Source organism: Canis lupus, chromosome 36 (genome assembly GCF_011100685.1).
Source record: "Canis lupus familiaris isolate Mischka breed German Shepherd chromosome 36, alternate assembly UU_Cfam_GSD_1.0, whole genome shotgun sequence".
NCBI classification, from domain to species: domain Eukaryota; kingdom Metazoa; phylum Chordata; class Mammalia; order Carnivora; family Canidae; genus Canis; species Canis lupus.
The window spans coordinates 5,748,451-5,769,716 of record NC_049257.1 but is presented as its reverse complement, the minus strand read 5'-3'; the positions used below and the strand labels follow the sequence as shown (position 1 = coordinate 5,769,716).

Sequence of the window (21,266 nt, the reverse complement as noted above, 5' to 3'; positions counted from 1 at the left end):
TTTTCTATAAATCACCAACTCTATGTGAATGAAATGAGTGTAAAATGCCCAATTTATCCCATCACTTTACTTTTCTCATGAATATATTTTCAGAAATGTGCATATTCTCAAGCTAAATTTTAAAAAGTTATAAATGAAAAAAAATAAAAAGTTATAAATGTGTGATGTTACTGTAAGTGTATTATAATAATGCATAATCTCTATATATACTTCATGTGATTTTTCACTGATTTTGGGAACATGTTAACTTTTTATACCTAAAAATAATTCCAGGAGCAGACATGGTAAGCATACACAATGAAGAAGAAAATACTTTTATACTGGATACTTTGAAAAAGCAATGGAAAGGCCCAGATGATATCCTCCTAGGCATGTTTTTTGACACAGATGGTAAGTGATATTTACCTTGTAGAAAATCACTTTAAAAAAAATGGTAATAAAATTGATGACTTTGAGATTCTTCAGTTCTCTCATTCAAGTTGGTGTTCCTTGTGGTGTCTATCTGGGTGTTGTATTTTCAGTGTGCGCCCATGACCTGACAGTGGCTTTTCCCTGAGCAGCTCAGTGTGTTGCACACAGAAGAGTCAAAGTTGATTCTCTTTTCTGGATTAAAACAGGTTTTTAGGCTCATAATACCTACATAATAAAATGGAACTAAGTTCACTATTAATATTTTAATTCTCTTGGCTATTTCCCAGTGAAAATGTTACTATATTATTTTCCTCTTCGCTTTTTTGTTTTTGTTTTTGTTTTTAGAGAGGGGGGAGGGGAGGAGGAGAAGGAGGGGGGAGAGACAGAGAGAGAGAGAGAGAGAGAGAGAGAGAGAAAAGAGAGAAAGAAAATATTCCCAGCAGGTTCCAACCCCAGTGCAGAGCCCAAGGCAGGGCTTGATCTCACAACCCTGAGGTCATGACCTGAACGGAAATCAAGTCAGATACTTAACCAACTGAGCCACCCACGTGCCCCATTTATGGAACCTTCTTGAACCAATACCTTTTGTTTTTTTAAGGTTTTATTTATTTGTGAGAAAGAGATGGCAGGGGGCATTTGTGGGGTGGGGGTGGGAGAGTGACTCGATGCTGAGCAGGGAGCCTGATGCAGGGCTCAGTTCCAGGACCTTGGGATCATGACCTGAACTGAAGGCAGACACTTAACTGACCAAGTCACCGAGGTGCTCCTTGAACCAATACCTTTGATTTGCTTGTTCTAATTTAAATACTACAACCAAAAGTTTGACCAAACATACCTTAGTAATTTCCCTTTAACCCTAGACCCTTTTCTATGGCTGTAACAGTTTAAAACGGTCATAATGATGAAAATATTCTTAACTGACAGATGAAAGTTTCAAGTGGTTTGATAAGTCCAATATGACATTTGATAAGTGGACAGACCGAGAAGATGGTGAGGATTTGGTGGACACCTGTGCCTTTCTGCACACTAAGACAGGGGAATGGAAAAAAGGAAACTGTGAAATTTCTTCTGTGGAAGGAACCCTTTGTAAAGCAGCTAGTAAGTATAACTGAACAGACATTTTTCCATTCCTGGAGGGGTGCAGAAAGTAGAGCTGGTTTTAAGATTTTGTTTGAGACAAGTGTGCCTTAGTAAATTAGAGGGAGTAAGACAGACTTCAGAACACAGTAGGATGGTTTGCTCCCAAGTCTCAGAGTCCAGTGTAATTCTCTTACATTTCAGAGGTAGGACCAGATCATGTGAACCAGGCATACTTTTATCCTGCTTATATTTAGAGCCTGAAAGAAGTTAAAATTTTCCGTTGTTTGAAGTATTTATCATAGCCTCTTTGCATATGGTTAAACAGAAATGGTGACGAATACTTATGTCTGACTCCAGAATTCTAAGATTTACAAAGAATTTGACCTTGTACGGGTACTAACATCCTTTGTTTAGGCAAATGAAGAAATGCATTGTATAGTTTATAAGTGATTCTGAATTAAAGTGTAATTTTTCTTCTGACCCATCAGAATGCTTTTTCTTCCCTTTCTCTCCCAAGGGGTCAGCCCTGAACCTGCCCCTGCCCCTCCATCAGCCCAGCACCCCTGGCTTCCAGCTGTCCCCTCTTCCCTATCAGAATGCTATTTTCTGATGGGATGAGCATGGGGTGTTATTCTACATGTTGGCAAACTGAACACCAATAAAAAATAAATTTATAAAAAAATGCTTTTTTCTAATGAAAATTATTGTGTCACACAATATTGGCTTTTTTTTTTTTTTAAAGATTATTCATGAGACACACACACACACACAGAGGCAGAGACACAGGCAGAGGGAGAAGCAGGCTCCATGCAGGGAGCCTGATGTGGGACTCAATCCCTGGATCCCGGGATCACAACCTGAGCCAAAGGCAGGAGCCCAACCGCTGACCAACGCAGGGGTCCCATGTCCCACAATATTTTGATGTTCTTGTTAAACACCAAAATTTGTCCTAAGTTTTAGAAATAATGTTTTCCTCATTAAAAACACTTAAAATTTCAAAATGTGATTTTGGGATGCTTGATACATGATAGCCACTTCCTCATTTTGCCTCTCTAGTATTTCCCACCTACTTCTACTGTAAACCAATTAATATGTTTCCTTTTTACATTTTTTTTGCTTCAGCAGGGTTTTTAGCTACAGTTTATAGTAATTATATTAATTTTCTCATTGTTTTATTGTAATAGATTTCAATTTCCAATATTCATTGATTTTTTAAAAATTGGTTCTTTTCATATACTAAGTCTCAAGACACCATTATAGAAACCAAATTTTTAATTATAACTTTGAAACATCAGAAATAGTGAACAAATCCATTCTAATGAGGTCACAGGTGTATACTTTAATTTTACTAGGTTTGTTTTCTACAGACTCTACCAAAATACTTTTCCTCATCTTATCACTTTTTTGTTAATCCTTTTCCACCAACCAAGCTAATGCGGTTAGACCTCTATATCTTTAAAAAACAAAAACTTTGTTCAAGATGGAAAACAAAATTGACCAAGTAACAGAAATATGCGTTATATTAATTAAAGGGGTTCGTTTTTAACTATTTTGAAAGTGTTTAAAGGCAAACTTAGAATAAAGCGTACTTCAATTCTAATTTTTATTTTCTTTTGTATTTTAGTCCCATATGAAAAGAAGTATCTATCAGGTAAGCAATAGTCTTTATAATTTTTTTTCCACAAGTAAAAACATATTAAGATTCTAATGTTGAAATATTACTAAAGACCCATGAAAATTAATTGTATAACATAAAGTAGAATAACTTTTTAAAGAATTTAGAAAGGGCTCAGTAATAAGACTTGACATTCTAAATATAACTGCAAGTTATGTATGAACTTTTTTAAACACCAAAAAATTTTTCCTACTGACTTTTTTGTAGGCAGTGATTCTATGGTCTTTTATTTAAAAAAAAAAAATTGGCCTCATAGTTATATTTCATGAAGCACCTGTCATAAGGGTTTACTAAATGTACTTTTTTTTTTAAAGAACAGGTAATATATTAAATATATTAACATGGCTCAAAAAGCAAAATTATAAGGCAAACGCTGAAAAGTCTGTTTCCCATTTGCTCCCATCTACCCTATTCTATATCCTTACTGGGCACTAGTTCAGTTTCTTCTTTAAACGTCTTGTGTTTCTTTTGCCAAAATAAGCAAGCTGAGATATAGGACTTATTTTGCCCCATTTATTCACTAATATACTCTAGATATTGCTCCGTATCATTACCTGTAGATTGAACTTCGTTTTTTTACAACTGAATTACTCTTCCATTGTATGGATAGGCATAGCTATTTAAACAGCTCCAGACCCTTCTTAGCTTGTTTCAAAACATTTGCTATTGCAGTGCTGCAATGAGTGACTCTACCTTGCACAAATTCATCTAAAGATTGGATTCTATAGATGGATTTAAAGTGGATATACAACTTTGATTGATATACTAACAAGAATTGTACCATTTTGCATTCCCAGAAATTTATAAAACTTACAGATTTTTGCCAATTGGTTGTATGTATAATTTTTGTTTTTTTCTTTAAAGAGAGTGCATGCACATACACACAAGGGAGGGGAGGGGCAAAGGGAAGGAGAAGGGTTGAGTCCTAAACAGGCTCCATGGTCAGCATGGAGCCAGACACGGGGCTTGATCTCAAAACCCTGAGATCATAACCTGAGCTGAAATCAAGAGTCAAGACACTTAACCAACTGAGCCACCCAGGTGTCCCATTTAATCTCTTTGAGGTACAAGATGTACAAACCTAAGTGTATAGTTTGATGGTTTCTTCTGTATACACCTGGCCAACTACCTCTCAAATTGATACAGAACATGTTACACCAAAAATTTCCCTCATGTCCTGTAGCCCTACCACCACCTATCCCAGAGTTAGCCACTATTGAATTTTATCACTATTGAATTCTATCACCATAGGTAAGAGTTGTTAGCAAAAATATAATTCTACTGGCTTCTTTTACTCAGGATTTTTAAAAAGATTTATCCATGTTCTGTAGGTATTCTACTGATTCTACTATTGCGTAGTTTATAAATATATCACCATTTGCCCAATCTTTTGTTATGTATATTTGGGTCATGTCTAGTTTGGTACTAATATGGTAAGAGGTGCCTATGAACATTCTCATTTGGACCTATTTTGTCATTCTCCTAGAATATATTCCAAAAAGTAGAATTGCAAAGGTCATAGGGTAGCTAATATGTTTATCTTTAGTAGAACCATCACATTTTTCAGTGCTTGAATTAATTCCTACTGGCAGTATATGCAAGTTTCATTTGCTCTAGACATCCATCCCATAATAGTCAACCTGATTCTAACCATTCAGATGTTATGTCATTTTAATTTCCCTGATGAATAATGTTGAGCACTTCTACACACTTACCATTTCAATGTGTTCTTTTGTGATATGCCTCTTCAGGTTTTTTATTTCTAACTGGGTTGCCTTCCCACCTGATAGTTTTTTGTTATGAAAAATTCTGGATAGGAGTTGTCACATGTATAATGGATATTCTCTCAGTTCGGGGCTTGCTGTAACTATGATGGTAGAGGAGAAAAGGAGTGTTTGAGAGTTCATGTAGATATTGGAGAACCAAGTTCTCACTCTTCTAGAAAGTAATAAAGAAAAAAATAGCAAAGGGGCATGTGGCTGGCTGTGTATGTAGCTCTTGATCATTGGGATAGGGCGTTCCAGCACTTTAGGTGTAGTTTAAAAAACAAAACAACCAAAAAACCCCACCTCAATCAAGGAAGGCACCACCTCATTGCCATTTGGTTGGCTATCAAAAACATTCAAAACAAAACAGAAAACAAATGTTGACAAGGATATGGAGAAAATGGGACACGTGCATTATTGGTAGGAATGTAAAGCGGTACAGACCAACAGTATGGTAGGTTCTCAAAAAACTAAAAATATTAGTACTATGATCCAGCAACTCCGCATCTGGGTATAGACCCGAAGGAAGTGAAAAGAGGTTATCAGAGATTTGTGCACCCATGTTCAGAGCAGCATTATTCACAATACCACAAGGTGGAAGTTGCAACCCAGTGTCCATGAGGGGATGAATGGATAAGCAAGACATGGTGTACATATACACCATGGAACATTATTTAGCCTTAAAAAGGGAATAATGACACATCCTACAACATGCACAAACTTGGAAGACATTAGGTGCTAAGTGAAATAAGCTGGTCACAAAAAGACAAATACTAGGATTCCAATTATATGAGGTAACTGGAGTAGTCGACCTCATAGGATAGAATGATGGTTGGGGATCAGTGGAGGGAGGAATGAATGGGGTGTTATTAATATATAGAGTCTCAGGGTTGAAAGATGAAAAATTCTATGGATAAATGGTGACACAGAACAACCTTAATGTACTTAATGCTACACTGTCAAAACTGGTTAAGATGCTACATTTTGTTGTATGTATTTTGCATTAAAAAACTGAACCAAGAAAAGCTGTGTAAGCATGTTATTTATAAGCATAGAAGCAAAAAAAAAAAAAAAAAAGTTAACAGGAATCCGAATCCAGGGTGAGTAATAGACAGGAGCACAGTACTTGTTACAAATCTTGAACTATGAATTTTAAGCTCTGCACATGCGTGCTTGGGGGGGGGGAAGGGAGGATTCATAAAGATTGAAACATGTAGGAAACAGTGGGTAAGCTATGATGGTTCTCAAAACCTTTATCAGGAATAGTTGGAAGATTTGGCAACACTTGATCTTTATAAATTCCAGAGTGGTCTCTAAATTCATTAAAAAATATTTCATAAATATATGTAACTACTATGTGCCTGGCTTTCTTAATACATACCATTTTTTTTTTCATTAAAGGTCTCCAATAAGAATACAACCCACACATTAACAAATTGTGACTACAAACTTTTATTTTAGGACCAAAAAGGAGAGGATTCAGCTATGGCCATTTACCTAATTCCTCCTATTATTTAAGAGACACAGGCAGAGGGAGAAGCAGGCTCCATGCAGGGAGCCCGACATGGGACTCGATCCCAGGGATCTGGGACCACACCAAGCTGAAGGCAGACGCTCAACCGCTGAGCCACCCAGGTGTCCCCTCCTATATTAATTTTTTTAAAGCAGCCTGTATTTTATCAGTGACTCTCCTTCACTTTAACAAGTTAACTTTTAGCCAGATTTTCCTTGCTGTGCTTTACATTTTATCATTTTTTAAAAGAGAAAATAATTTTGAGATTTTTCTCACATGCTTTTGGGTGCTAAATATAATACAAGTACTTTGCCCCCCCCCCCAACTGAGTTAATTTCCCTGGACTTACCGAAAGATAACAAAGGGTTTTGAATAGTCAAGAACTGCAAAGCTGAATGTATATAATTGCTTCAGGAATACACAGTTACTTGGATAAATTTTTAAAAATTAAAACAAGGTGCCTGGGTGGCTCAGTCAGTTAAGTGTCTGCCTTCGGCTCAGGTAATGAGCCCCGGGTCCTGGGATGGGAGCCCCATGTCCACCTCCCTGTTCAGCAGAGAGCCTGCTTCTCCCTCTGCTGCTCCCCCTGCTTGTGCTTGCTTGCTCTCTACCAAGAGAAATTTTTAAAGAAAAAAAAAAAAAGAACCATAAGCCTCATTAATATAAACAAATATCTAAAGACAACTAGTCTTGAACAGTATATATTGTCTTAGACCAGGAAGTAAAAACCAAAGGAGACAAACAGAACTGCAGTATATCCTAAGTGTGGGTAACTTCCATTTTAGGATCTTACAGTAGACTGAGTGGCAAATTGTAAAACTTAATTGAAATCTTAAATGACAGCTGTTCAAGCTAAGAAACATAAATCGTAAGTGTGTAATCAATGTACAATCAATTTGCCTATTTCCCCAGATAGGCAAATGATAAAACTGTATTTGTATTCTAAGTGCCAAATGAGCAAGTGATTTCCATATAGATGTGTGTGTGTGTGTGTATATATATATAATTTTGTCTTTTCCTTTTCAGATAACCACATTTTAATATCCGCTCTGGTGATTGCTAGCACAGTACTTTTGACAGTTTTGGGAGCAATCGTTTGGTTCCTGTACAAAAGAAATTTGGATTCTGATTTCACCACAGTTTTTTCAGCTGCACCTCAATCACCTTATAACGATGACTGTGTTTTGGTGGTTGCAGAAGAAAATGAGTATACTGTTCAATTTGACTAAGATTTTGGAAATCTCAGCTTCAGATGTCAAGTACTTTGACAGTGTTTCCTGTGCAGGATTTTAATGTAAAACTTGATAATGAAAATTATAGTTTTTATGTTTTTTTCCTTATTCCAGTAAAATTCATCATTCTCATGAGAATCACTGTAAGAAAAACCTATCTTTAGATTCATTGTAAGAACTTTAAAAAAAAGAAATGATCACAAATACAATTTAGTAGTTTTAGCCACCTCCCTAAATGCATTTTTCATTTGAAAAAGTTTACATACAGCTCGAAGTAAAACAGATAAAAATAAAAACCCAGTCTACTGCTCTTCCTTTCTATTTAGTTGAACCACCGTAGTTTAAAGGTGAATTAAAACGCTCTGTAGTTTTAGCAATCACCAGGTCTTTACCAGTTTCTAAGTCTTGCTCCTTTATTAATAAACAAGATATGGGAAGTAAAACTTTTAAATAGGTCCTGTACATTCAGATATCACAATGCTATTTACTGTTGCAGATAATTCCTCTTAATATTTTTATCTTCATTTTTGAGTAGATGTAGCACATTTTACAGACTTTAACAAGCCCATATTCCACATAATTATACAATTTCACTACTTTTAGAACATCACTTTGGACCAGAAATAGTATTTTGCACTGGTCATAAATGGTTAGAACTTCAATGAAATTTTATAAATTTTTTTGAAACAAGAAGATTACAGCCATACCAGGAAAGTGTGGAGGAGGCTGGCAATGAGGCTTAACACTTTTATCACAGAGTCCCTTCAAGGATTTTTCTCCTGCCACCAGATCTGTTCCTACATAAGGTATCGCATGCTCTCCAACCACTGATGAACTATCATTTAATGACATGAAAACTAAGCAAAAACTGTGGAAAAACACTACATACTGCAGTAGTGGTGATGCTCAAAGTTTTACGTAAATGTAATATACCTTTCAAGACAATGTTGAAAAGAATCATTTTGGGGGTAAATGAAAATGAAAGCTGAAGCAAGAGCGATTTCCCTCAGCATCCTTTACAACTTTAGAATATGAAAAGATAAATATAGAGTTCACATAAAATTATATTTATTGTATTTAGAAACTTGAAAGCTCAAGGAAGTAATGTCTCTCCCTAACCCACATGCTATCAATTATCTTGTGGGGAGATACACGGTCTCTCAGCCTTGACCAATGGCAACAAAGTACCAGCCTGTGCCATCTGTTTCCACTGGCACCATGAATAACATCCTTCATCACAATTGATGGCACTGTCCTTTATGGACACAGGAAAAACTACAAAGTGATGACAGGACTACAGTGTGTCTATGTGGTACCAGACGAGCAGATGTTACACCTGCTGTATTACACAAAACTGTGCTCTTAAGTTTTAAATTTCTGAGATCTTGGATATGATCTGTTTTATTATTCATAAGCTATTAACAGTGGTGCACACAGTGAACAATAGACTGGAATTCCTTCCTACTTTTTCTATTCAAATCCTACCAGTCCTTTAAGAACCTTCCTTAAAACTTTCTCTAATAGTCGAATTTCTAAAATGTCCATTATGGTAGGCCCAAGCTACGTGTGGCTATTTAAATAAAATATAACAAAGTTCGGTTCCTTAGGTGCACCAGGCACACTTCAAATGCTCAAAACACCTTTAGTTAGTAGCTACCTTATTGGGTAAAACACATTTTAGACCCTTTGCATTATCACAAAGTTTTATTGGACAGTGGTCCTCTAGAATACCTCCTTCCACTTAACTCCCATACAACTAATTTTCTTCTGTTCATTTTGGTAACTTCTACCCAGTAGTAGCTCTTCCAAAATGGCTGCTTTAAACTGAGTTAATTTTCCATATTTGATTTCATTTTTCAAGTAAGTCCTTAAAGGTCCCCGGTAGTGAAGTGTTAAATCTTAATTTTCTTCATCTTTCAGAGTATCTGTAACAGGCCCTTGTATCTATTCAGTGGTCAACAGCTAACTGTATCATTCAAATATGTTATTTATTTTTAACATTAACAGTAACAGAAGCTTGCCTGTTTACATTCAAAATGCATAAATTGCTTTCCTGAACATCTTGGTTCTAGCTACTAAGGACAATATAAATTCTTATGTTTGGCAAGTATCTCGAGAGAACAGTATTAATTTTAACTGCATTTTCCTAGGAACTTGCATTCTTTGTAGTGAGCAGCATATGGTCTCTGTTTAGAGCTTAAAAGTAACAATGAAAAGACTTTCCTTATTCCCTCTAATTCACATTTAAAGGATATCAGAAACTTATACAATACTGAAGTATGAAATAGTCATGCTAAGGAACTACAAGAATACTATAAAGCTCAAGCCATTGTGGATCTCTGTCATTAAGCATTAATATAACAAAACTATAAATTGTACACAAATGAAATGTTTTCTATTTAAATAAAAAGTTTTGGGGGTTAAGCAGAAGATACTTAATTTTCATGTTAAGTTCTATTAAAAGTATAAATGTTTCAAACTCAAAGCATCCCTAAAGATCCAGACAATAGATTCTGAAACTGGAATCCTTTAATTTTGTATTTTTTCTTTAAGGCAATGCAAAGGTAACTGGTAAGTTGAGAAAATATTTTAGAAACCATTATATTTTTATATGAAATGGGATTTTAGTTTTTAATAAAGTTCTTGGCTCTAAGGTTTGAGGTCTACTTTGAGTACCAACTTAAAAGGAAACATTTCAAACTATAAAGTAAATCAATCAGTGTGCACTTTATTTCCAGCCAAGGTTTTTACATTAAGACCAACAAACTATGTGAGCAAACTGTTGATTCACATTTGAGAAATTACATGGTTTCTATTTAGCTTCTGAAAATGTAGTTAGTTGCCATAACATAAGACTTTATTTAATGTGAAACCACCTGAAGGTGTTTAAAAGTGTATCCAAGGGTGTTGACAGAGGAAATATACAGTGTTATGAAAGTATACACAACTCATGACCACAGTGTAGATCTATTGCATGGTGAATAGGTAATGTTTATCTGTTCTCCAAAAATAAGTGAAAAATACTAAGTCATTAAATGAATGCTCAGAATTACCAAGGAACAATTAAAAACGACCAGGATCCAAACAGGTTATTTGTATCATATTTATCTAGAAAGAAGTGACAACACTAAAAAACATTGAAAACCAGTGTTTTAAACTTTAAATGCGGGATTTAAAAATATTCCGATAACTTGAGATTGCAGTAATTTTTTTTTTCCAAATAGCATTTGACGGGCATTTCTGATATTTTTTACAGCTGGGATATTCCTAAAAGGAATATCTACATACTATGGCCTATCAAATATAATCTGCATTTTGCAAATCAGTACAAAAATTTTTCCATCATTTATACATTTTATATTTATATACTTTTTAAAAATTAGATTTTATTGCTAAGTGAATTTAGAATTCATATTAAATTTGGAAACCTAATATAATGCTTTCATAACTTATTCCCCAATTGCTTTTTTAGAAACACTGGAAGCAAATGATTATGAAAATGAGACTGCAATGTAAGGCATTTTGAAAGGAAAAATAATTAGGTGCCATTTGCCATTTTATTTCAAAAGCATATTTTGTCCCACTTTTTTAACTAGCAAGAGACTAAAACATGAACCTTTTTCATAAATATGACTACAGTAATCAGAACACAAAAAAGTTGTCAGCATTGCTTAAGTATTTAAAACAAGAGTAACACTTTCCCACTCACCTAAAAGAAAAATACTTTTGATTACCAGTTTATAAACAATAGATTGACTGGCCATGTTAAAAGGTCCAGCAGAATTTTAATTCAGCAATACTTGAGAATGAATATATATATATATATATACACACACACACATACACACATACATATAGGACATCTATATGTGTGTGTGTGTGTATATATATACACACACATATTTTACACACACACATATGTATATATATAGTCAATGTATTCAATAGGCATTCCCCCACAAAATTAATTCATACTTAATTGCCAGTTTTAATAAACACTTGTTCACAGATCATCCATTTGTCTTATATGGAGTTAGGCAATATCAAATGTTCTGTTATGGTCTCCATCTTCTTCGGAATCATCCTCTGAAGCTGTTGAAAGAAAACAGGATGATCAAGAATGATTTTAAGGGGGATGAGAATGGAAGTGTAAATATGAAGCCAGAATAGCAATGACTTGTAAAATAAAAATCCCAATTTAGTACACTGTTTGGTCAAAATGGTAAGTTATGACAAGGTTAGGGTGGCTTGACTGTGGGTGATGCCCATTTACAACGTTCCCACCCCCACACCTTTTCGTTAGTTTTTATAAAAATGAAAATGCTTAAAACTGTGCTTCCAGAAAAGTCTTCTAAAAAGCTTCTGAGATCTGCGTTCACAGTAGCTAATGATATAGACACTAGAGAAAAAATGAACTTAAGGCAAGTGCTCTCACACACCTGAGTAGAATCTGGTTTATTACCGCTGCATGTTTGATGCATCCGATGAGAATGAAAAAAAATGTACACAGAATAGGTTATGGGTGTTCTTGCAATTTACATCAAAGCTATGTCTATACAATGCCAAGAAAAAGTTCTATTCAGTCAAAAAAGCTTTATATAGACACAGCCTAATTTAAAATAATTGGATTCAATAAAAACCTTTTGTTGAGATTATTCCTATGCCTCCACGCTGTCAGAAATCTCACTTGTGCAGTATTTCTGACATCAATTTATTTAAGTCATTAAAGTAGCTTAGAAGTTTCAAATTAACATCCAGGAATGTCTATAGGAAGGACGTAAGTAAAGAACATGTATTCTATAAGCTGTTCTGTGTTGAAGAAAATGGAAGTACGCCAAAATGAACACCCTGTCAGTATTTCCCCTTTTATCAAGGGCAGAAAGGTTAAATGTATACTCTTCTTGTATTAACACTGGACCCAGTATTTAAGAACCAACAAATTGAATTAACAAAAAATTTATGTTATATGTGTGGATGAAACTTAAATTTCCATATTTCAGTCTATTTATTAGAAATCTCAAGTCCATTTTAATAAATGGTATAAAGCATATACTTAGCTCATGAATGAGTAAATCATATGATTAAGTTTTATGCTTATCATGGAGAAATATCAAACTAAGAAAACAGCTTTTCAGGGAACTTCTCATGTTTTCTATTTGAGAAGAAAATTCAGTCAGAAACAACTTTCAGAACATATGAAAATTCTGATACTTATAGACAAACTTGCAGCACCCATATCTTTCACTCTCAGCTGACTTTGGGTATTATATCACCTCCGTGTTTCTCACATACTGGGAATAGACATTGCTATGTTTAGGAAACTAAATTCTAAACGAGAATCTTAGTTTAAAACAAAACAAGCAATCTGGGGAAAACATACACTGAAACAACTTACTATCATCACATCTGGCAAAGTATAAATGATAATTTATCAAAAAGATCTTTGTCTTAGGCAACATAAGGGATCTGAACTAAGAAGGTATAAAAGGTAATACAAGATTTACATCAAAAGAATTCCCATTTTATATACCCCTGACTCCTTTATATACCATTTCACACATACTAAAATGTGAAAATGCATTATCTGGTTGTACCTCTAATCCTTTCAAAACTTGCACACTACAGATAACACTCCAAGTGTTCTGAAGAGGAGTATAGCAGATACAAGTGGAGAATATATATTTTAAAACAAAGAGTGTGATGGAATCTGATCATGGGGCGCTGGTTGCTTTGAGTGAAAAAGTACAACAGGTAGGGTAATCTTGGATTCCCAGGAACTGTTTCGGAGCCACCAATATCTGTGCCCACCTGATATGAAGCACCCTGGAGGCTATAGGACTCTGAGGTTAAGCTTGCAGATGCCTGTAAAGATTTGGGCACTAAGTGCCTTCACATAGGAGCCCAGGCAGAAGTCCTAATGCTGGAACGTGATCTAAGAGATGGGAGCTGCTGGCAGAGCTGGCTGCCTATTAAAGGTCCATGAGGACCTAACAAGGAGCAAAAAAAACACTATGGCTTATGTTATAGACTCAGAATTAGGAATCTTTCATCCCTATTTTCCTGAACTATAAACAAACCCAGGGAAAACCTTTAATGATCTAACAAAGCTGAATAGCCAGTAAAATTTCAAACACACACAAATCTAACAGATTTAGAAGTATGGTTTGACCAGGAAATGTTTTTTTGATTAAAAGTTTTAAAACTAAGGGTTCAAAGGTAAAATTTTATTTAAAATAAAACACTAGTTAAAATACATCCTTCTATATGAAGCTTAAAATACACTATTTTTAAAAAAAAAATACGCTTTAAAAAAAAACTGCCACTTGCCCAACCCATCTTTCCCAAATCAATTATTTTGATATTATTAAGCCTGTCAATGAAGTTCTAACTTGGTAGAAAGAGTATATAACAGATTTTGCTCTCTGGGTTTCAATTGCAAAAGTAAATTCAACAAGTCTGGGAAGGGGAAATTCCACCTACTTTCGAGATCTTCCATATGTGCCTGAAGAGTTCTTGCAAGGTTAATAAACTAGAAACAATGCAGAAAGAAATATAGTAGTTTAAATGTTGCAAATGGATCTAAAAAGAGAATCAGTATAGGAGATTCATTTCTACTTTAAAAAGTCAAACACCATTTTAAGCCTTTAAAAAGGGGTCGTTCTACCCCCACATCAAAAATTACAAGCTTAGGATATTATCTTTTAAATGTATATATATATATAATCATTATATAAATGGTCATGTAGAAACTGAAAACAGATACAATTAAATAATTTTATCTAATGGCATTCTGTCTTCTTGAATAAATACAACACTTCAAAAATTGTGGAGAAAAAAATTAAAACAATTACAACTCGGACACGAATTCACTTTTAGTGATCAATTAAAAAAAAACAAAACATGAATAATCAATATTTTCCTGCCTAAACTTCACAGCTCCAGAAGTAAATTCAGTAAAGACTTCCACTTTAAGAATTTGTACCTTTTACAAAGGCATGAATTAAACAAATCTTACTATATGCATTATATAAGGTTTATTCATTTTGAAAAGTCACCTTTTAAGAAATCAATTTATGGCATTTACTAAATTTAGATTCTACTCTATTCCTAAAGTACTTAGAAGTCAAGAGATCTTTGCTCAAAATTCTGAATCCTGGTGATAGCCTATTCTCTTCTCTCTCAATAATGATAGTCTGTCAAATGACTCACAGGAATAACGTTCACATGATAATTACAGAAAAAAATTTTTTTTAACCAACTCAGCAGCGGTATATATGTTGGTTATTTGATAATTTTCAAAATAAAATGGGAATATTACACCTTATCAGAAACTTGGCTCTATTTTTATCAGAGTGAACATTTAAAAAATAGTCTGAAGTATAAGTTTATGAACACGTTACAAGATATGAAGTGTTCACAACACTACCATACTGAGATGTAGACCCTAGCCCTTGCCACACAAAATGGGCAAGGGAGCAGAGTATAAATTTCCTATGGTACACTGAGGTAAGTAGTATCATTTTACTTATGAGCATCTTAAGATAGCTAGCTCAAAGGTTAAGAGTGGACACAGCAAACACACAATAGTCCATATCTTAAGTAGTTTGTAATATGAATGCTTAAATTATTTATTCATTCTAGTACACTGGTAATCTTTTGTAAGATAGTAACAAATGAAATTGAATTTCCCATACTCTTGGTTTTTGGAGTTCAGTTTCAATGTCAGGTTTCTAAGTTATAACAATGACTGGGATTTTCCCTCCCAAATTAAAATGAGCATTTCCCCTAGGTGTTTTCAATTCCATCCCTGTTTTTCACTGAAACACATTCCAGTTACCTTTAAGAGCTAGAATATTACTCTTTTAAAAATAGCTTTATGAAAGAATTAGGCTGTTTGATACAGAAGGAAGACAGCAATTTCTATTAAATCTACAATATCTTTATTTTTAAGATACATTTTATTTTTTTTGTTTTTTGTTAAGATACATTTTAATATAAAACCTCCCCAAAGAAAACAGAATGTGAACATATAAAAAAATGTGCTTTCCAAAGCAAACACTTGCAGCATCGCACCCTCTCTCCATCCCCCACTCCAATATTACTTACTCGGACACGTGTGCTTGGTTCATTTGTATTTCCCATCATATCAGAAAAGCTTTGTTCGCACAAGTGCAATAACACAACTAGGTAGAGACCAGAGCTGATAAACTCATACTCAGCCTTCAACAGGGAAGCAATCGAAAAAAAGAAAAATATGGACAACGAAAAATTAGTACAATGAGATTGATACTCACAGTATATTGATAAACTAGAGGAAATGTATTTATATCCAGTTCCTAAGAAGAGATACAGTACTATCTATTAAAAAAGAAAAGTAACTTTGTGGTATCATCTGCATGGAAATTTGCAGTAGGTAAAGACAGTTCTTTGGTTCAAAGCTGTTCTGTTGTTTTAAAGCTAAGAATAGAAATCATGAATATAGTGGTACTAAAAATCTAATCTGTAACTGTTGCACAACAAACTATGTAAATTATATCATTCTTTGATAATTAACTTATCTCAAGATAAGAACTATATTGTATGTTCTTTTTTTTATATTGTATGTTAATACCAAATTGAGCAAGTTATTGGTTACAGATTCTTCAGAAAACTCAACAAATTTCAAATTGATTAAAAGTTTCTTTAAATACTTCAATAACTGCTTATTTTTAACTTAAAAGGAAATCTTGTTTATAGAAGATTTAAAAAAGTTTAATGGTTATCACACTGAAAAAGATGAAGGCACTGGATAATGAAAAAATAAACTGTATTAAAACTAATCATTTAAAATAAGGGTAGTTGTCAGGCCAGTAGAATCCACGATTCACAAAGAACAAAGATACTACAGCCAGGAAGCTTAATCAAGAGTGTCACTTTTATAATGACTCTATCTAGTATTTCCTAACACCTCTAAATTATTTAAGAGGGTCATTAAAATCCTTGAAGAATAATAAAAACATTCGTAGGTATTGAAAAGCCAAAAACCACCTTCAAAAGTCATGGTGGAGCACCTACGAAGAAAGGGCAGGAGAAAACCATCCTTTGACATCTACTCTAATTTTGAGAAAACAAAAACAAAAATCTTTCCATTATTCCACCCCTCCATATTCTTTCTCCCTATTCTTTAAAATACCAACATCCAGCTGTCTAGAGAAACTCCGTAAGAATTTAAGACAATTCCTTACTGAAAGTGGTTTGGAGTACCTTTTGGCATACTCTTCCATTAAAGAATAAATCAGTAATTAGCATTAGGGTAGCATCTGTACTACAGCAACTGCCTAATGTTTCATTCAATGGATCAACTCTTAACTTGGATGTAATCAATTTGCTTCGAGAGATCTGGGAATCCATAAAATTATATACAGATTTTGTGTCTATGTGTATTCTGTAAGGAGTGTCCCTGGTCTTAATCAGATTTTTAAAGGATATCCACATTCCCATATTTAAAAAGTGAAGAGTGTCCACAAAAGATCATATACTGCATGTTTTCATTTATATGAAGTATATCCAGAATAGATAACCCATAGAGACAGAACACAAATTGGTAGTTGCCGAGAGAAGGGGGGAATAGGGAGCAACTGATTAATGGGTACAGGATTTTCTTTTAGAGATGAAAATGTCCTGGAATTAGATGGAGGTGACGGTTGCACAACACTGCAAATGTATTAGTACCAATAAGTTGTTCATCTTAAAATGGTTATGTTATGTAAAGGGGGGGGGGGGGGGCAGTTGTCCATTACTCCTTCATTTAAAAAGTGTTTTTAAAGCATTCATGTGGGCAGCCCCAGTGGCGTGCGGTTTAGCGCTGCCTGCAGCCTGGGGTGTGATCCTGGAGACCCGGGATCGAGTCCCACATCAGGCTTCCTGCATGGAGCCTGCTTCTCCCTCTGTCTGTGTCTCTGCCCCTCTGTCTGTGTGTCTCTATGAATAAACAAAATCTTAAAAAAAAAAATAAAAATAAAGCATTCATGCATTCTCTGACCATCATCTCTCTTTTTACCACAAATATGCTAACCACACTTGGATAGTATGGCCCTAGAATCATCCTTGTAATCTGTTTCAACGTATTCCCACTGCCCTAAATTTTCCTTTAAGAGGAAAAAATACTGAACTGTAAGCTTTAAGAAAAATGAGTGATCAAATCAATGGGGGTGTGGGGTGGAGAGTAGTGATCAATACAAAAAATCTGAGAAACGAGAGGAAAATATGATATAAAATCTTAATATGATTAGAGAAATCCCAACATTATTCATTATATAAGTAACAGCACTACTGTAGGATACAGTACACTAAAGGAAAAGAAACAATGTGAACTTGGAATAAATTATTTCATGTAAGCTAACTCCTTCAAAATGAAGGTGGAAGCAGAATGGGGGGTAGTGGAGAGGACAGAGGGAACCAAACAGGAGGAAGAATGGGGGGTGGGGAGGGATGTCAGATAGGCATGTAAAAAATTATTCCTAGACTAAAAAATACAGAACTAGGATGCAGATCTGGGGACTGCTGTTTCAACTATTTTCCAGTACTAAGAGGCTTTCACGATCGAGACCGCTCTGGAGAGGAAGAATGGCAGGTCTACTTTAGGACCAACTTCCTAAACCATTATTGTTTCCAGGTTAATTTAGAAAGCATATATTTTACCTTAGAATCTGTGACTTGGTTATTTGCCTTTTGCTTTAAAAAGTTAGGGGTAAAATAATGAAAAAACTACAAAATCATACAATAACTAATGTAATAACAGAAAAATATATTAAAAACATTACTATTATTATTTCAATGCAGGTTTTCTGACCATGATTTAATCTTTTCTTCAAGAGTTGTCCTTTAAGCATAGAATAGACACTTACCAAATTAGGCAAAATATACTAACTTGTTCATTTGCATGAGCTCTATGTAGTTCATGAATATCAAAATCCTCCAGGTTAAGCTGCAACTTCTCTTTACAGAGTTCACAGGTGGTTACAGCCTCTAATGAAGAACCTGGTAAAATTAGAAGTAAAGCTTAGTTCTGCTAGGTCTCCACAAAACAGTTTTCGTTGTAAAGTTTAAGATTTCATTTATTTGAGAGAGACAGTGCACTTGAGCAGGGGGGCGGGAGGGAGGGGGAGGGAGAAGAAGAGGAGAAGCAGACTCCCCACTAAGCAGGAAGCCTGACCAGAGCTGGAGGCAAACAATTAACAGACTGAGCCACCCAGGGGCCCCTCCTTGTAAAGTTTTAAGCTTAGAACATAGAAAATCAAAAGGGAGAAAGGAAGATTGCCTTACTTCTATAAACCAGTAATGTCTCCTAAAATAGCAAATGGTAACACTAATGTGCTTGTTAAGTCCTAAGCAATGGTGTTTGGGCCTACACCCTAGGCCTACTATTTCAGGATTTTTTTTTTTTGCCTCCCAGATATGCACGTACATCCCCACATTCCTGATGGTGGGAAGCTGACAGTGGGACGTCATCTGTACTTCCTACTTCAAGTACCTTAGCAAGATGCTATGAAAACAATTTTGAATAATGTAGTATCCCAATGAGTTACCTATACCCAGGCCAGTTTCTTTGATACAACAATAAATACCTAAGACCTTCTGTGCTCTAAGAAATGTGCCTTCCCTGTAAGTGAGGAGGGGAAAAAAAGGAATCTACCTTTGTCTGGATAAAAACAGCCCCTTTCAGCCATAAAAGGAATAAAATGCTGATATATGCTACAACATGGATAAACCTTGAAAATATTATGTTAAGTAAAATAAAGCAGATACAAAAAGGACAAATAATATATGACTCTATTTATATGAAATATGTACAACAGGCAAATACAGAGAAATAGTAAATTACCAGGGATTGGGGAGAGGTGGTGGTGGTGGTTGTCCTGCTTAATGGATAGTTTTGTTTCAGGTGATAATAAAATTTTCCAAGTGGATACAACTCAATAGCACTGCTTTGTATACTTAATAATGGTCAAAAGGAAAATTTCACATTATATATAGTTTATCACAATTAAAGGGGGGGGGAAGCTCCTTCTAGCCTATATGCATTCTGTTATTGGTTACTTAAAATGACTTTCTGATTCAGAAGCAGGAAAAGCACAGTTACAAAATATGGACCTTGAAGATAGATCATTTAGTACAAATCCTTTCACATCTTAGGGATACATTTTTTCTCTTCTAGGAATTAAGTGACTTATAGAACAACCTTTAAAAAATGTCATACAGCTGTCATACAGCTGGGAAAAGTCCATTTATCCCCTACATTGTTTAGTCCAGGACTCTTTTCCATGTATACCCCATCTTGTGCAGTAAGCCCTAACTGCATTTGCCTAAACTTGTAAGTCTATAGACTTGCTTTACTCATCTTTGCGAGTCTTGCAGATTTTAACAGTCCATACGTGGCAGCTGCTTAATAAATATTTAAATCAATCTCTACCAGAATGAATCTTCTACCAAATGGGTCTTTATATAAGTATGAGAAAGGCTTGTGAAAATTTATCAGCAAAGTTCAGTTCTTGAGATCTTTACATTCATTTGACTGTATCTTACAAAGTAAGATTGATAAGACCCATCGAATTGAATATTTACCAAACTACTTTAAAATGACTAAAACTAAACTTAGGCATCTATATCTTTAAAAATTCTAATGGGTAATGGTGATTAGCAGCCAAGGTTGAGAACCAACATTAAAAAAACTGGAGATCCTCCAGTTAAGTGTTAAGAGTTATTATTCCAATAGAGGTTCGTCTAATTCCAAAAAGCCAGTATTCTTAGCACACTATTCTCTCTGTTTTCCTACCTACACAATACTATCTGTTTATCAAATATTATCAGAAGACGAGTCACGATGTTTTTTATTTTGGTAATGGCTAACATTCCTGGGCCTTACTAAATATCAAGAACCAGCTTCCATGCTGAACACTCATTTCATCTTAGTAATGCCCCAACGCAGTGACTCATAAAGCCAAGAGGCTGTCATAACACCATACAATTAAGAAAAAGCTGCTACAGATGAAATGGATCTGTCCTACAGCTTTGGGATCAGACTACCTTAAAACAAAACATAACCCCCCTAACCCAAGGAGGCTTTTGCTACCTAGCTACACACAAATTTTCCTAGGAGCCTCATAATGTCCAGCTTCAACAGGTTACCCAATTCTTCCAAAAGATTATTAAAATTATATTAATGCCATTATAAATCACAAATGATATTCCTATGTCACCAACTATTACCAGACCGTCAATCTCATACAATTGTGTACATTAATTAAACCAATCTAATTTCCCACCTTCTCACCCTACTAGTCACTTTCACTATGTCCTCTGGTACTCATGGTCTAACAATTACATTTCTCTCATAACCGGTCTCTTTTTTGATTCATCTCTTCAACTTCATGCCTAATTGAAGTGCCCCTCTAGACTGATACATACTTTTCTGTAGCCATTTTTTCTCACAACCCCTTGTACCTCAGGACCAAGAAGTAGAAATAAATAATGCCCATATCTATTGCTATTGAAACTGGTTAAGTCCCTTTTCTTTCATTAATAACTTTAGCACCTAGCTTTCTAACTTT

General features: G+C 34.8%; 2 protein-coding genes across 12 annotated transcripts in view; one reads left to right on the top strand and one right to left on the bottom strand.

Annotated features, from left to right (window-relative positions):
• CD302 (CD302 molecule) overlaps nucleotides 1-10,101 on the top strand; it is a 126,747-nt gene extending 116,646 nt beyond the window's left edge. The window contains 4 exon segments of the mRNA XM_038584628.1: nucleotides 274-390; nucleotides 1,336-1,509; nucleotides 3,116-3,142; nucleotides 7,472-10,101. Coding sequence (XP_038440556.1) covers nucleotides 274-390; nucleotides 1,336-1,509; nucleotides 3,116-3,142; nucleotides 7,472-7,674 — 521 coding nt within the window. The 3' untranslated portion in view covers nucleotides 7,675-10,101.
• A 283-nt stretch (nucleotides 10,102-10,384) lies between these two features.
• The window catches only part of MARCHF7 (membrane associated ring-CH-type finger 7), a 51,741-nt gene continuing 40,859 nt past the window's right edge, over nucleotides 10,385-21,266 (bottom strand). For 5 of the 11 annotated variants that reach the window (XM_038584623.1, XM_038584618.1, XM_038584622.1 and 2 more), the window contains 4 exons: nucleotides 18,587-18,696; nucleotides 15,784-15,897; nucleotides 14,158-14,206; nucleotides 11,676-11,769 (listed from right to left, as the gene is read on the bottom strand). In XM_038584623.1, the coding sequence (XP_038440551.1) occupies nucleotides 11,711-11,769; nucleotides 14,158-14,206; nucleotides 15,784-15,897; nucleotides 18,587-18,696 (332 nt within the window). In that variant the 3' untranslated portion in view covers nucleotides 11,676-11,710. Of the gene's footprint in view, nucleotides 11,770-12,116; nucleotides 12,142-14,157; nucleotides 14,207-15,783; nucleotides 15,898-18,563; nucleotides 18,697-21,266 lie in introns of all 11 variants that reach the window. The other 6 variants (XM_038584624.1, XM_038584621.1, XM_038584620.1 and 3 more) reach the window with 5 other exon arrangements.